The sequence below is a fragment of the Vigna unguiculata genome, chromosome 4 (assembly GCF_004118075.2).
Source record: "Vigna unguiculata cultivar IT97K-499-35 chromosome 4, ASM411807v1, whole genome shotgun sequence".
Lineage (NCBI taxonomy): Eukaryota > Viridiplantae > Streptophyta > Magnoliopsida > Fabales > Fabaceae > Vigna > Vigna unguiculata.
Genome location: NC_040282.1, coordinates 9,617,094 through 9,633,641, shown reverse-complemented (window position 1 = coordinate 9,633,641; position 16,548 = coordinate 9,617,094). Strand labels below are relative to the sequence as shown.

Here is a 16,548-nt window from a genome sequence, read left to right as displayed (position 1 = left end):
GGAGAAACAAGGCTTGGAGGCAAGGATTTAAGGTGGTTTGCAAAAGAGGATTAAATAAGATTTGAGTTTTAGTCTTTTTTTTATGCTTCAAATGCTTTTCATTTTTCCTTTTTTTGAACTTTTGTAGTTGTTGTTGACAGAGGGGATGTCGAAGTAAAATGTTGGTGATTTTTTTTTTTTGTAAAATGTTGTTGGTGATTTCAAGTGGAATGTTGCAGCAATTCAAATAAACACCTGCACATATAGGATATGCATGGAGTCCAAAGGATGACAACATCCACATGTGGATCTATATAGTAAGCAACTTCCTCATGTATATGTTGAAAGCATGATTCATTTAGATAGTTTAACTTAAATCTTTTTAAATTAATGCTTCAATTATTAATTGATCCTTATTGTTGTCTTATAGAAGCTTGATCCTTATTGAGGCCACAAAATTGGTTGCAAAGCTTGATGAGAAGGAAAGAAATAGTTTACCAATGCTTAGACAAGTTGATTTCATTGATGGGGTCATCCATGCAGGTCTCCCTAGCTGTTGGCTTTTTTATTTATTTTGCTAATGAATATATTATTGGGTAATTTTTCAATAATGTGTTGTCTTTGCTCCAGGGTTTCTCTGGGATGAATAGGTTTAGCTAGAGCATATGGAGTAAAGTCCAGTATGAGATGATATTGGCGTTTCTTATCATTTGTTGATTATTTCTAGCCAAGGTAATTTTTTGTTGGAGAATATGAGAAACTTTGTGTCTTTCAATGAAGTAGAAACATTGTTTAACCTTGGCTTCACTTTTTGAGATGAGTTATCAGCTAAAATTACTGCAACTTTTTTCCTTATCTGCAACTTTGATTTTTTCCATGCCTTAACTACAACTAAAATTAGAGTAATTTATGTAGATATCATATTGTTGAATTTGTATTCTTCTCTCAAGAAGGACTTCGTGATATCATATTTCAGGGATAAAATGAAGAAAGTAAACAAACTCTCAAAGAGCTTGAAACTAAGCACAACAACTATACGAGAAGACAAAACGTTTGGTTGACATGGATTTTGTAATTGAATCAGTTTTCATAGTTATATTGTTGTGCATTAATTCTTAATAATAAGCTTTTGAGGTGGTAATCTTGTCATTATTAACTTCTTTCATTTTCAGGAGTTAGACAATGATATGAGGAAGTGTAAGGAAGAGTTCAAGGAGTTTGAAAGGCAGGATGTTAACTACCGGAAAGATTTTAAGCACATAAGTCAGAAGATCAAAAAGCTAGAGGATAAACTAGAAAAGGTACAGAAGCAAGTCATAGTTCATTGCAATGAGACATCTAATTCTTTTGTTTCTACTTTGTATGTCAGGATTCATCCAAAATTGAAGCCCTTATGAAAGAGGGCGAGGAATCCACTGATTTGATACCAAAACTTGAGGACAATATTCCAAAACTGCAAAAGTTATTACTTGATGAGGAGAAGATCTTGGATGAAATCACAAAGAGTTCCAAAGGTGGACTTTTTTCATTTTTACTAATTTATTTCTAATATAGTGTTGTCTATTAATAAAAATATAGTGTTGTTTAATCATAATTTTTTTATGAACAGTTTGGGAGCATTCAATACTTTCTCTCCCTGTTTTACCTTACTATTTTCTCAAGCTACCAATGATATGGACAAAAGGCCATTTTCCATGAGTATCTCATTTTACAAAGGTTACAAGCCTTTCTTCCTAACTTCTTTTTATTGACTTTTATCTAACATTGTGTCCTGCATATTACTGATTTTATTTTCTTTCATTTTTAAATATTTCTCTTTATTTAAAACAGTCACCTACATGCTAGATGAAATCATATGGAGTTAAATAGCCAACAATTTTCACTTTGAGCTACTGTCGAATCAAATCTATGAATAAGCCCGTGAGAATCCTGCAATTTCAATTCCAAACATAACCTGTTCTTTTATTTATAAATATGTTTTCAGTTCCTTTTGCTTGATCAATAGGTTGTTCTGGTAGTTGAGAGCTTGATGGTTAACATTGCATTCACCATTTTTTTGGTTATCCTAGATCACTAGCATGTAATCTTTACAGAATGGAAATGTTCAAGGAGTACTAATAGAGATTTAAGAAAGTCTCCTAATTGTTATAGTAGGTGAAAGTTTTTTTTGAACAATACTCTCTATCCCTTTCCCTGATTTGTTGGCATTTGTATGTATTGTATTGAGTGAAAATGAATGAATTTGTTAAAGAAATGGTATACATTTCAAGAATTGGACGAAAGAAAACTATAGCTTCCATTTATATTCTTGTCCCTTTTCTCTTTTTTTATTGTTGAAGAAATTGAATTGTAGATTTCAGAATTACTTATTATAAACCATGATATGATTTAATTTGACAATACTAAATATTTTTCCGTTGTTTCTCTAAAAGGTAGAAGACATTAGAATATTGAGCAAGGAAGATATAATTTTTTAAGTGATTCATTTAGCCTCACTGACGTGGTTTTTGTGATTACATTTATAGAAAGAGCAAAATACATCAAGAATAAGATAAAGATGGAGCAAGAAATATTAGAAATTGCCATGAAGCAAATACATAAAGCTTCATAAGTTTCAGATTTTGATAGTAAAAACAACGTTCATATGCGTTCATATTCTTAAATGTAAATTAATTTCGTAAGTTATTGTTTGTTAGCAAAATTAAATGTTCGGTTTGTTTCAGTTATTTATTTTTCATAAAAAAATCATTTTTGATTTACATAAAAAGACAGTTATAATTTTATTTTATAATGTTTTATATAAGTTTTTCAAAAATAAATATGAATCACAAAAGATCAGATTACTAATTATTTTAAATAGTTCGCAGAAAAAGGTGATAAGTTTTCTTTCAAATTAAAACTATATTTTATAATTGTAATAAAAATAACTTTTACCTTTTATATATTCTCTAAAGTATTAATTATTGTTTATATACATATATCCTTAAAATTGTTTGTGCTTTTTAAGTTCTAAATTTCTAAGTAACCTTTACACATATATGTAGTGTGAAGAAACTTCTAAAAACAAAATTAGAAACAAAATTAATTATTTATTGAATATTAAAAACAAAATTAATTACTATAATACTTTCATATTTATTATATTATGTTTAACTTTTATTATAAATTCAATGTCTATGTTGATAACAACATATGCATGTATTTTTGTTTAAAACTCTTAACATCAATTTCAGGCTTCTTTAACTTTTTTTAATAGAGATATCATTTCAAAATATGTTTGCATTTCTCTATTTTTCTTTCAATTGATTATTCATGTGTGGACAATACTTTGCACTCCAATCATAAAACATGTGTGTCGTACCAAACAATTAATTGAGAGTCAATGATAACAATATCTTTTATATATATATATATATATATATATATATATGTGTGTGTGTGTGTGTGTTGTGTGTTAGGATTTAAGTGTGTGTGTTTTAGATTTTAAACTGAAAAATGAAATCTTAATAGGACTCTATCGAATAGAGTGGGTTGAGTGGGTTGAGTGTTATTTTACGATTTATTAGCCAACACTATCCTCTAAATCAAAAGTTAACAATGCAGTATAATTATATTTTTTGTTGATCATTTTTTTTCTTATTATTAATAGTATTGTTATTATAATTATTATCAGTATTAGTAGTCTTATTAACAATTTTAGTGTTTTTATTTTATGCGGGAACAAATTTTAACTATATAATACTATTATTGTTTTATATATTAATTATTATATCAATTTTAAAATATAACACAAATAAATTCATATACAAATACATAATAAAAAAATATAGACCCCTGCGTAGGCACGGGTATCATGCTGGTTGTCATTCGAAGTTAGGAACATTATGTCATAGTTTTCTTATTTCTCATTCTCCAACCTTATGGTTAAAACAGAGTTTGGATAGAGATGAAGTTGCTAATGGATCACTTCTGCCAGGTGTGAAGGTGATTATTCTACATTAAGTATTTCCTCATAGAAGAGGCATTCATTTTTTTTAGTTTTCTGTGTTTATGTTCTCTATGTGTTCTTACAGCCTCAGTGTCTATATACTTTTGCTTTTTAATTTACCAACCATGCCCAATATCTCTATGTATTGCTTTTGTTACAGGAATCTGGTGACGAATGTAGTAAAGTTGTTGAAGGTATTATATCTCAAACACCAGTGAATAAGGTTTTTCCTTTGTAGCCCGCCAAAGAATAAGGTTTTTTCTTCACTTGTATTGTTATAGTGTAGTTGGTGTAGAAAAGTACTAAATGTTAGTAGTTGTCTAAACTATTAGAGCGTGGAAACCTTATTATACTCTTTATTTATGTCTATTTTGTATAGCTATTTTTCTTTTCATGTCAAATTTGTTTTCGTTGTTTGCAGAACTTTACAAGATGGTTTGTGATCCTGATGAAATTGATTTGAACATACATATACATGCAGTCATGCTTCCACTAGATGCAGGTGCAAGACTGGAAAAAATGTTGATAAGTACTTCACTTGGTGAGCTTCCTTTCGATTTTCAAAATATCTCTGGATTTTTCTTGTGCATGCTATGTGGAAATTGTAATAGTTTTTGATTAGTGCATTTCACTAAGTGATGGTCACAACATCTTTAATGCTTATGGGAAGATTCTGTAATTGCAATGCGATTGTTATTTTTGTTTTCCTGCAAAGGAGGGGAGCTTCTAAATGTTTTTTCCATTTTGGAGTGCCTGTGCTTCTAAACTTTTTATTATAAAAAATTATATAACCAACATCAGTATTTTCTGAAATTTCTTTGCATATAGGATAATAGGTCTGCTGCTTACACATGTTCACTCTGGATTTTCTAAACCAAGTAGCAAATGGCCTTGAAAAATCAAAAGCATGAATCCAAACATACTATAAAAAACAGGGATTTGCGACACCAATTATTTGGGAAGCACCATAGAAGGAACAACAGAAGCAGAAGTCCTTGAAATGTAATAGTTATTTTAGACTGGACTTGATATTTTACATGTACTTGATAGTTATTTTACTAGTTTACGTGCTTCAGTACATTAATTGTATAGGATGGTTAGGTTCATAGTTATAAGTCAATATGTAAAATCCTAGATAGCAGCATATAGCAACTGTCCCTAAAAAGGCTACAGCAGTATAGCCAACTTTTTAAATTTCTATTTTATATATAATCTACATACTATATATTATAATTTCTCAAAAATGATAAAAATTACTCTAAACTAATGACATTCACAATTAACAATTAAAATTCATTGGTGTCTTGAAACAAACTATATAAGTAAATTCCAACAAGAGTCAAATACAAGTTTCCCAAATGGGAATCATCATTTGTCAATCAAAATCTTTTTTTTATCATATCAACATCTTCTAAATCCAAGAGTTCTGCTTTATCATTTTCACTTGTATTACAACTGTAGATTTCATTAATTGAAATCCCCAAAACAGACCCCTTAAAGCCCTGATGTCTCCACGCATAGTGCCGCTATAACACACTTTTGTCTACTACAGCTGCTACATTAAACAATTGCTTTGCTATGGCTGGCCCTATAGTGGTAGGGGTCGCTCAGCAGCTAGAGTGTTGTTTGTAGAACTATGGCTTGTCTTTTTCCTTATAACATCCTATTAAAGTATAATGCAAATTCTAGAAGAATCTAAAAAAATATAAGATAGAGTTATTGAAATGTAAAGAAACTTCTAGAGTATTGGAGAAAAGCCTAGGATAGAAAGAAAAATCAAGAACATTCAACTATGTAGAAAAATCTAGAAGTATTTGCATTAGTTCTAGCTAGGAGTTTCTAGAATAATCTATGGGTCTATAAATACCCATGTATCCTACTATTTTGTAACATCAAGAACAACAAACACAACATCCAATACAACTACTCTCAACTACAAATACACTTCTCCAACTACTACTTTCACACTCTACTATCTACACATTTACTCTATCCCTTCAACTATCCCTTTCACAACCTTGAATTACTATCAGTGGTACCAGAGCTACGTTCGGTCATCTACTGGGCGTAGATAAACTTTTCAACTACTTCAAAAAAAATTAGAACTTCATTCTATACTACTTCCAAAATATTTTCTCAACCTATGGCCACTACCAATCAAACATCATCAATTCCAGTACCTATTTTCACAGGAGAAAATTATGATTTTTGGAGTGTCAAAATGAAGACATTCTTTCGCTCCCAAGATTTATGGGACATTATAGAAGAGGGATTCACTATTCCAGAAGACACTTCCGCTCTTACTGCAGCTCAGAAGAAGGAGTTGAAGGAAAACAAACAGAAGGATTCAAGGGCTTTATTTGCTCTTCAACAAGCAGTTGATGACACAATCTTTCCGAGAATAATAGGTGCCACAAACGCAAAGCAAGCTTGGAACACAATACAAGAAGAGTTTCAAGGAAGTGATGAGGTACGCAATGTTAAACTTCATTCTCTAAGACGAGAGTTTGAATTAATAAGAATGAAAGAATCTGAGACCATTAAAGACTATTATTCTAGAATAAAGGAAATAGTTAGTCAGATGAGAGCCTATGGGGAAACTATTCTTGACAAAAAAATCGTTGAGAAAATTTTAATTTCTATTCCCCAAAAATATGATGCAATCGCAACTGCGATTGAACAAACAAAAGATTTGGCCACATTGTTAGTAACACAACTAATGGGCTCTCTTGAAGCTTATGAACAAAGATTGAAAAGGCATGAAGAAGACTCGGTCGAAAATGCCTTTCAATCAAAACTAAAATTACGGTCTCAGAATAAAGAATATGAAGAAAATAAAAGTAGAGGAGAAATTTCTAGAAATAAAGAAAATTCTAGAAGCTTCCCTATGACTCATCAAGGAAAATATCCCCCATGTGGCATATGTAAAAAGACAAGTCACATGGAAAAAGATTGTTGGCATCATGGAAAACCTCAATGTCAATACTGCAAGAAATTTGGCCATGTAGAGAAGTATTGTCGTAATAAAAATAAGCATCAAGCAAACTTTGCTGAAGAACATAATCAGGAACAACGCTTATTTTATGCCAATCAAGAATCTCCTAACGGAGGAGAAAGTTGGTACTTGGATAGTGGATGCAGCAATCACATGGCCAAAGATCAAAGCATCTTCAAAGACATTGATAAATTTGTCAATGTCAAAGTTCGACTAGGAAATGGTACCATAGTGGAGTCTCAAGGCAAAGGAACTGTCATGGTGGAGACAAAGAAAGGTACGAAATTCATCAAGGATGTTTTATTGGTTCCCAATCTTAAAGAGAATCTTTTAAGTATTGGTCAAATGATGGAGAATGGATATTCTCTCCACTTTGAGAAAGATACATGCAAAATTTATGACAGTAGAAAGACAGAAATTGGCCAAGTAAAAATGGAGAAGAGAAATAGAAGCTTTCCCATAAGCTTCAAACCTGGAACTAATATTGCCATGAAGGCAGAAGTTGATGACTCGTGGCTTTGGCATAGGAGATTTGGCCACTTCAACACATATGCCTTAAAGCTTCTATATAAGAAAAACATGATGAGAGATCTTCCATGCTTAAAAGAGAATAATGAATCATGCGAAGGATGTCTCCTTGGTAAACAACATCGATTACCATTCTCGACCGACAAAGCATGGAGAGCAAAAGACTTACTAGAGTTGATCCATACTGATGTTTGTGGACCAATGAGGACGCCTTCACATCACAACAACAGGTACTTCATCCTCTTCATTGATGACTTCTCTAGAATGACATGGGTCTATTTCTTAAAGGCAAAGTCAGAAGTCTTTGAAATATTCAAGAAATTCAAGGCCCTTGTCGAGAAGCAAAGTGGAAAACAAATAAAAGTACTTAGAAGTGATCGTGGAAAGGAGTATACATCTCGCGAGTTTGACAAATTCTGCGAAGATGAAGGCATAGAGAGACAACTCACAGTCGCATATACTCCACAACAAAACGGTGTATCAGAAAGAAAAAATCGCACAGTCATGGAGATGGCAAGATCAATGCTAAAAGAGAAAGGTATGCCTAACACTTTTTGGGCTGAAGCAGTCTACACTGCAGTTTACATTTTAAACAGATGTCCAACTAAGGCGGTCAAAGACAAGACTCCTATTGAAGCTTGGAGTGGAAGAAAGCCATCAGCCAAACACCTACGAGTATTTGGATCTATCTGCTACATACATGTTCCTGATCAAAGGAGGCACAAGCTTGAAGACAAGACTATATGAGGAATATTCTTGGGATATAGCACACAATCAAAAGGCTATCGAGTTTACAACCTACAAACAAAAAAGCTCGTCATTAGTCAAGATGTTGAAATTGATGAAAATGCTTCTTGGAATTGGGAAGAAGAAAAAGTTGTTAAAAGCACCACTTTAGTTCCAGTGCAACAATATCAAGAAGAAATTCAAGAAGAGGCAGAAGCTTCAGGTACGCCTTCTCCACCTCCATTAGAAGATTCTTCACTAGAGTCCACTCCAAGACGAGTAAGATCTTTGGTAGACATATACGAAACCTACAATATGGCCATGATTGAGCCTAACTGCTATGAGGAAGCATCAAAGCAAGAAATATGGGTCAAGGCTATGGAAGAAGAGGTTAAAATGATTGAGAAGAATAACACTTGGGAGCTCGTAAATTGTCCTCAAGGAAAAGACATCATTGGAGTGAAATGGGTATATAAAACAAAGCTCAATCCTGATGGAACTATACAAGAGCATAAGGCCAGATTGGTCGCAAAAGGATACTCACAACAACCAGGAATCGACTACAATGAGACATTTGCTCCAGTCGCACGACTAGATACAATAAGAGCTCTAATAGCCCTAGCAGCACAAAAAGGATGGAACATCTATCAACTAGATGTCAAATCAGCCTTCCTAAATGGAGTGCTCGAAGAAGAGATTTATGTTGAACAACCTCAAGGCTTCATCAATAAAGGCAATGAAGGCAAAGTACTAAGACTAAAAAAAGCCTTATACGGCTTGAAGCAAGCTCCTCGAGCATGGTATAGCAAGATTGATCAATACTTCATCGATCAAGGATTCAGGAGGAGCAAAAGTGAGCCAACACTATATATTAAAGCACAAGGTCAGTATCACCTCATTGTCTCCTTATATGTCGATGATCTTATCTATACGGGAAACAATTTGGAGATGATGAAAGAATTTAAAGAAGACATGATGAAGACATTTGAGATGACCGACCTTGGGTTGATGAACTATTTCCTCGGTATAGAGGTGAAACAACAAGAAGACGGCATATTTATCTCTCAAAAGAAATATATTGAAGCCCTATTGAAGAAGTTCAAGATGTATGATTGTAAACCTGTCGCTACTCCATTGGTGGTAAATGAGAAACTACAAAAAGATGATGGAGCACAAGAAACAGATGCATCACGCTACAGAAGTTTGATTGGAAGTCTCTTATATGTCACAGCCACAAGACCAGACATTATGTATGCCACAAGTCTTCTATCAAGATTCATGCAAAAGCCAAGTCAGATTCATTATGGAGTAGGGAAAAGAATTTTAAGATATCTACAAGGCACAAAAGAGTTTGGAATATGGTACAAAACCATGACTAACTCAAGGATCATTGGCTACACCGATAGTGATTGGGCAGGATCAATAGATGACATGAAGAGCACCTCAGGCTATGCTTTCTCGCTTGGATCGGGAATATTCTCTTGGGCATCAAAGAAGCAAGCAACTGTTGCACAATCAACAGCTGAAGCAGAATATGTGGCTGCTGCTGAAGCAACAAGTCAAGCTATATGGCTTCGAAAGATATTCAAAGATATGGGAGAGAAACAAAGTGGACCTACTACAATCAACTGTGATAATAAATCAGCTATCGCAATGACGAAGAACCCAATACATCATAGTAGAACAAAACACATAGCAATTAAATACCACTTCATCAGAGAAGCGGAAACAAATATGAAGATACGACTTGAGTACTGCCCGACAGAAGATCAAATTGCAGATATCTTCACAAAGGCCTTACCAAGACCAAGATTTGAACTACTACGCGCTATGCTTGGAGTTACCGAATTTGCATCAAGGAGGAGTATTAAAGTATAATGCAAATTCTAGAAGAATCTAAAAAAATATAAGATAGAGTTATTGAAATGTAAAGAAACTTCTAGAGTATTGGAGAAAAGCCTAGGATAGAAAGAAAAATCAAGAACATTCAACTATGTAGAAAAATCTAGAAGTATTTGCATTAGTTCTAGCTAGGAGTTTCTAGAATAATCTATGGGTCTATAAATACCCATGTATCCTACTATTTTGTAACATCAAGAACAACAAACACAACATCCAATACAACTACTCTCAACTACAAATACACTTCTCCTACTACTACTTTCACACTCTACTATCTACACATTTACTCTATCCCTTCAACTATCCCTTTCACAACCTTGAATTACTATCACATCCATTGTGATAAGAACTTGGTAGAGTCATATCACAAAAGCTAACAGTTGTATGGAGAGCTTAAGGCCTTGTAATCCCACACAGTTCTATACTTTAAATGTTAGAGTCAACTCCCCTACCCTGTAATTGCATCAAACACACTACACTTTGCAGCCCTAGCACCCAGACTGGCTAGCCATGCACTTTTCCTTTGACTAGTCATAGGCAAACACTTTGTTTGCAATTGAGGTACATGGTGGAAGGTTGTGATACTAATTGATAAGAACCTCTGGAGAACCATACCATCAAAGGTAGCCATCGTACTTAGAGAGACCATGGCCTTATAAATCCCACCCTAGAATCCCATATTTCCAATGTTAGCTCAAGTCACCGCAATTGGATGCTAAGACACCACTTTGCAAGTTCTATGAACAAAGTCGGAAAAATATGTTCAGTTTATGGCTTGTAACCCAATATAGTTTCGAATCCTAATAATATGGATGGTTGGATTCATAATATTTTCTAGTTTATGATTGTGTTTTTTAGTAACAATTCCTCTTTTATTCAAGTCATGCAAGTTCTATTACCGAACATAGAAAAGTATATGTTGTTTGTTGGTGTAGCCCCAAAGTCATTGCCAATGAAATAACTCAATTGCCTCCATGACCCATTGCAATTTTTAATTCTAATACTAAGTATTCAAGAATTATGTATTTGCTTCTTCCTTTTTATATGGTTGGAAAATGCAGTATTGTTCACTGCTCATTTGTTATCTTAACCTTAACCTATATTGTATTTGAATCCTCAACCCGGTATGGATCAAATATATAAAGTTGTTTTTCTGTTGGTCCCTTTAATTTTTTAATCAGCCTTTCTGTCCTAGCATTGAATTTCTAACAATTTGTCTGTTTTTCAGATTTGTGTTAGATACGTGTCGACGTCTGAAAGAGAAAAAGTCATACATGGTATACACTGCTGTGGGCTGCCATGGGATCTCTGCATTAAGCGATCTTGTCAGTGAGGTATTGAAACCCTGTTATATACTCAATTTTGGTTTAATAAGCGTTCCTTCTTTCCCAACTTCACTACCGAGCTCCTCAATTAATAGGAGTAAATAGTTTTTTATGTTTGGAAGAAATCTTGGAAAAGAAAGCTTCTATGCTATTACGTTTATGCAACCAAATTTCATTATCTATGAATTTTTCATGCATAGCAGATGTTTCAGCCTTTGCTGTCTCTTCTTTTCCATCGGCGACAAACTCTATTCCTACCATTAAGCCTCTTTTGGTAACTAAGTAATTTCATTCTAAATATTTTATGTGTCTTAATTGTTTTGTAATATTTTATGTGTTGTTGGTTGCTAACAGAGATTTTCTGGTACAGGAATATAAACTACCGTATCAACATGTTGAATTGGTGGCTTTAAAGAAGTGGAATGAGTTGATGAATTATGATCAAGTGAGACTTGTGCCTACAAAATATGTTTAGTCTTAGTTTTAGCTTTTTATTTGAGCTCGAATGAATGCCTTTATAAAGTATGTTAGCATGTTGTTGAGAGTTAGATAAATAATAATTTGTTAACCTAATTTTGTAGCTAAGCAAAGAATTGCGTATTGGGCATATGTTTTATGGATGGAAATCTTAGACCTGATTTAAAGAGAGGAACGTTCTCACAAGAAGAAGAAAATCTTATCATTGAATTTCATGCAGTATTGGGGAACATGTAATTGTAACTTTAATTCAGTCTCATTCAGTCTCTTATGATTGAATTAATGAATTCTCCCATTTTCCTTTTCTATTGTAATGTAACATACATAACGATAACATGTTAAGTATATATGTCGGAGATGATAGAACAAATGAATATGAAAATTTTCTTGTAGTTTTTTCTAACCGTCAAAATATGATGCATTTTGTGGCGGTTTTTAACCGTTAAAATATGATAATATATAATCAAATTAGACTACATTTTGTAGTGATTTTTAACCGCTATTATTTTTTTTTCTTTTTCGACAACAATACCAACGGTTATAATATTTTTGTCACAAACAGTTTTTGACATGTGTAATTTTGACGGTTTTTTAAACTGTCAGAAATGTCATTTGTGGCAATTTTTAACTGCTAGAAATTGTAATTTTAACCTCCACAAATATCAATATTTTTTGTAGTGATTATAGTTATTGTTCCTGATACTCATAACCTTTGGTGTCACTAGTGCAAAATGTCCATTTTACCTCGCCTTATATGCTTCGGTTGGCCAGGAACCGAAGCATATAATGGCGCGGTGGCATTTTTGCAATTAGAGCCAAGTTTTAGGCCTCGGTTCTCCAAATACCCGAAGCCAAAGAGGGTATAGGCCCCGGTTCGCTCAAAACCGGTGCCAAAGAGGGGTATAGGCCTCGGTCCAGTAGGACCCGAAGCCAAAAAGTGGCTGGAAGTCAGGGTATAGGCCTCGGTCCAAGAAGACCCGATGCCAAAAGGGGGTCAATGGCTTCGGTTCCTCTAACAACCGAAGCCATAGGGTTTATTTAGGGTTCAAAATTCGCGAACCCTTCTTCCTCCCCGCGTCACAGCCTCTGTTCAAGTCCCCGCGCCAGCAGCGCCTCTGTTCGAAATTCCGCCCCTTCGTCCTCCTCAGCAAGTCAGGCGCCACCGAGGAGCTCCTCCACCTGGTGCCTTGCGCGAGCGATGTTGCGGACACGGGGTCGACGACGACACAGCTCCTCCACCTGGTGCCTTGCGCAACCCACAGCGTCCGCGCCAAACCCTCGTTAGTCTAGGTTACCTCCCGCCGCCGCGGCCACCACTATGCGCTCCAGCGTCCGCGCCAAACCTCGTCGAATAGGGGTTTTGATTTGCCCCTTTGCCGCCGCACTTTTCTATCACCGGCAAGCTGCGCTCGTTGCCATTCACAGCCTCTGGCATCCACCACCACTCCTCACCGAACTGGTTCGGCAGCGTGAGCGCTGGACATCCCGCCTCTGCCATTTTTGGTGAACCTCCACCTGAACCCTAGCTTCTGATAGGTACTGTTGGTATTGTTTGGACAGGTTCATCTGCATTTTTTTGAATAACGAGATGGGAGACAAACTCCTTCAGAACGAACTCCTTCAGAACTTCCAATTTGCAGAGAATCAGATTTGATTATGGACCAGCTTGTGGAACTGACGAGTAAAGGAATATGCCTCGGTTCTTATCAAGACCGAGGCAAAAAACTGGGTCTATGGCCTCGGGTGATAACCGAGGCCAAAAGATATACCTTTTGGCCTCGCCCCAATATGCCTCGGTTCCAGACCCGAGGCAAAATGTCGAAAATAATCGGGGCAGAAAGCCCTTTCTGCACTGGTGTGTGCCTTGTGTCGATTGGTATGGGTTGTGACTTTTGGCGGGAAGAAGTTTTGTCGTTTGGAATTCATGCTTATAAATGCGGATTTCGCAAAGGGTTTGCGTTTGTTAGCTCATTTGTGAGGATTTCATAATCAGAGACTTGCATGCGTTAGATCTGTCCGACTAGTTCTTTGTTTCTACCGACATCTTTAAAAAAAAGGTATGTCTAGTAGTAGTGATATTGTGTCATTGTCTTCTTCAAGTAGTGGGAGTGTGCAGTTTGGGGGGAGTGTAGGTAGGCGTTTTGAGGAGGAGAGTACTAGTCCAATGTGTGTGGTGGGGAGGATTCCGATGGAGACATTGACCGAGGTGAGGGAAGTTCCTCCCGAAGAAATAACAAAGAGTAATTGGCCGGCTAAGGCTGGATATGACTGGGTAGCGACTGATGTTCGTAACCAGTCGTCATTGTTCCAATGGTCTCGTTTGCTGAATTCGTGGTTGAATTGTACCCCCGTTATCGCGAAAGGTGTGGACCGTGGTATTGTGTCGTTGGAACGGGTGAGCGCTATTGAGCTGCCGAAAAATTCTTTTACATGTATATGTGCCATTTCTCTCAGTTACATGTGAGGTTGCCGCTAGATGACTTTACCATGGGGGTACTTCGTCAGCTCAACGTGGCGCCTACTCAGCTACATCCGAATAGTTGGGCCTACTTGCAGGCCTTTCGTGTTTTGTGTCAGTCACTGTATCTACGACCTTCTCTTCATGCATTTCTATATTTTTATGACATGAGACCCCGACAACCGATTACCTGGTTATCCTTGGTGAGCAGGCCGAGCATTAGCAGACTGAACGCATTTTCACAGTCATTCAAGCACTTCAAGGATGGCTATTTCAAGGTTGTGGTGAAGGAGGGGGGCAAGTCGCATTTTCTTAATGCAGATGGGAGTACAAAATTCCCTTTTAGTTGGACGGGTAGCCCTTCTCGGTATAAGGATATGGGTACCGATGAGTTGTCGGCGGTGGATAGGGAGGTGGTGGAGGTCCTGATGAAGTTTACTGATAAACTGCCCACTAAGGGCTTAGTTAGGGTTTATAATTCGGTTCACCCGATTATTGATATTTAAGGTATTTGTTTATGACTTAAATTGTCTTGATGTTTCTAAGTTAAACTAACCGGAACTTGGTGTATTTGTGTTGGACACATGGCTCAAGCTGGAAAGAAGAACTTGACGCTTTTTCAAGCATTGAGGAAGGAGAAGGCCGTGAAGGCGAAAGCAGCTGGGAATACTAGGGTCCCAAATTTATAAGAGTCGTTGGTTGAGGTGCACGTTCATGGCGACACCAAGAGGAAGGTCGAGTTACCGGCTAGGCCTGGTAAGGGCAAGGATGTGAAAAAGGTGAGGACGGCCTTGCTTGGGCAAGGGTCATTGAGTGGTGCTAAAGGACCAGAAGCCGGTCTGATAGAGTTTCAAGAGACAACCATTAGGAAGGACATCGCGATTAATCTGCCGGAGATAGTGATTAATTCTATCGACAGCATGGAGCCAGACCACCTGGTGAGGACGATGGTGGAGTTTGGGAGCAAGGCGCTAATTTGGAGTCGCCGGGTTGGTTCGTTGTATCGCCGGGAGGTGAAGGAGGGGAACCGGGAAAAGGTGGAGGAGTTGCAGGAAAAAGTTGACAAGTTCGCAGAGGAATGGGCTGCATGTAAAAAGGAGAGGGAAAGGTGGAAGGAAGAAAAAAAGAGGTTAGGAACCTGGAAGTTTCGTTATCTGGATTCGGAGACTAAACTTAACGGAAGGATAGCAGACCTTGAGGCGGATTATGATGAATTGAAGGAAAAATATGAAGGCGTGGAGGTGGAGCTCGAAGACTTAAAAGGTTGTATTATTCAAGAGGACATCAACGGGTTTCAGAAAGGGGTGAGGCATGCGACCTTCTTTTGCCAAGATATTGATACGGACGATCCAAGATTTGACGTGAACAAGGATGTGGTGGACGACCAGCTTGTTAATGAGGTCGAGAGCAGCCCCGAGGAGGAGGAAGAGAAGGGAGCGACGAAAGAGGAAAGGAATGCGGGAGATGCCGTGGAGGGTGATGACAGCAAGGCGGCTTAGGACATTTATTGTTTATGATGTTAAACTGACAATGAATTATAAGTTTGTAATAATTCGTACACTATTTTACTTTGCTTTTAATATGATAAATGCTTTGTGTATGCTATGTTGTTTGTTTGATGTCGATAACTTGTGTGATGGTGGTATGTTATAATTGTGAGTGGGTGTTTGATGTATATATAGTTTGGCGAGTGCAATTTTTCATTTAGGGTATTCGACCCAGGCTGCTTACTTATGCTAAGGGTGGGGAACTTTAAACGAATTCACATTAAGTTAAGGGTGTTCGACCCAGGCCGCTTACTTGTGGTAAGGTGGGGAACTTTAAACGAATTCACATTAAGTTAAGGGTGTTCGACCCAGACCGCTTACTTGTGGTAAGGGTGGGGAACTTAAACGAATTAACATTAAGTTAAGGGTGTTCAACCCAGGCTGCTTACTTGTGGTAAGGGTTTGGAACTTAAACGAATTAACATTAAGTTAAGGGTGTTCGAACCAGACCGCTTACTTGTGGTAAGGATGAGGAACTTAAATGAATTAACATTAAGTTAAGGGTGTTCGACCTAGACCGCTTACTTGTGGTAAGGGTGGAGAACTTAAAAGCGTGTGACAAGCGAAGTGAGGAATAGTCTTGAGGTTGAGAAACCTTTGTTTATTCATGAAATTTGGGGTGC

General features: G+C 36.5%; 1 protein-coding gene across 1 annotated transcript; it reads left to right on the top strand.

The window, feature by feature from the left end:
• The first annotated feature begins 9,188 nt into the window (after nucleotides 1-9,188).
• LOC114180471 (uncharacterized mitochondrial protein AtMg00810-like) lies at nucleotides 9,189-11,918 on the top strand. Its single transcript, XM_028066786.1, has 3 exons — nucleotides 9,189-9,967; nucleotides 11,347-11,452; nucleotides 11,814-11,918. Exons 1-3 carry the CDS (start codon nucleotides 9,189-9,191, stop codon nucleotides 11,916-11,918), a joined length of 990 nt encoding a protein of 329 aa, XP_027922587.1.
• Nucleotides 11,919-16,548: the final 4,630 nt, after the last annotated feature.

What these genes read in the sequence shown, in the direction of transcription:
- LOC114180471 (XM_028066786.1), top strand. Translation starts at nt 9,189, where the DNA reads ATGATGAAGACATTTGAGATGACCGACCTTGGGTTGATGAACTATTTC. An exon ending in AATATGAAGATACGACTTGA is followed by an intron (nt 9,968 to 11,346) that starts GTACTGCCCGAC and finishes TCTGTTTTTCAG; the next exon opens with ATTTGTGTTAGATACGTGTC. An exon ending in TAAGCGATCTTGTCAGTGAG is followed by an intron (nt 11,453 to 11,813) that starts GTATTGAAACCC and finishes TTTCTGGTACAG; the next exon opens with GAATATAAACTACCGTATCA.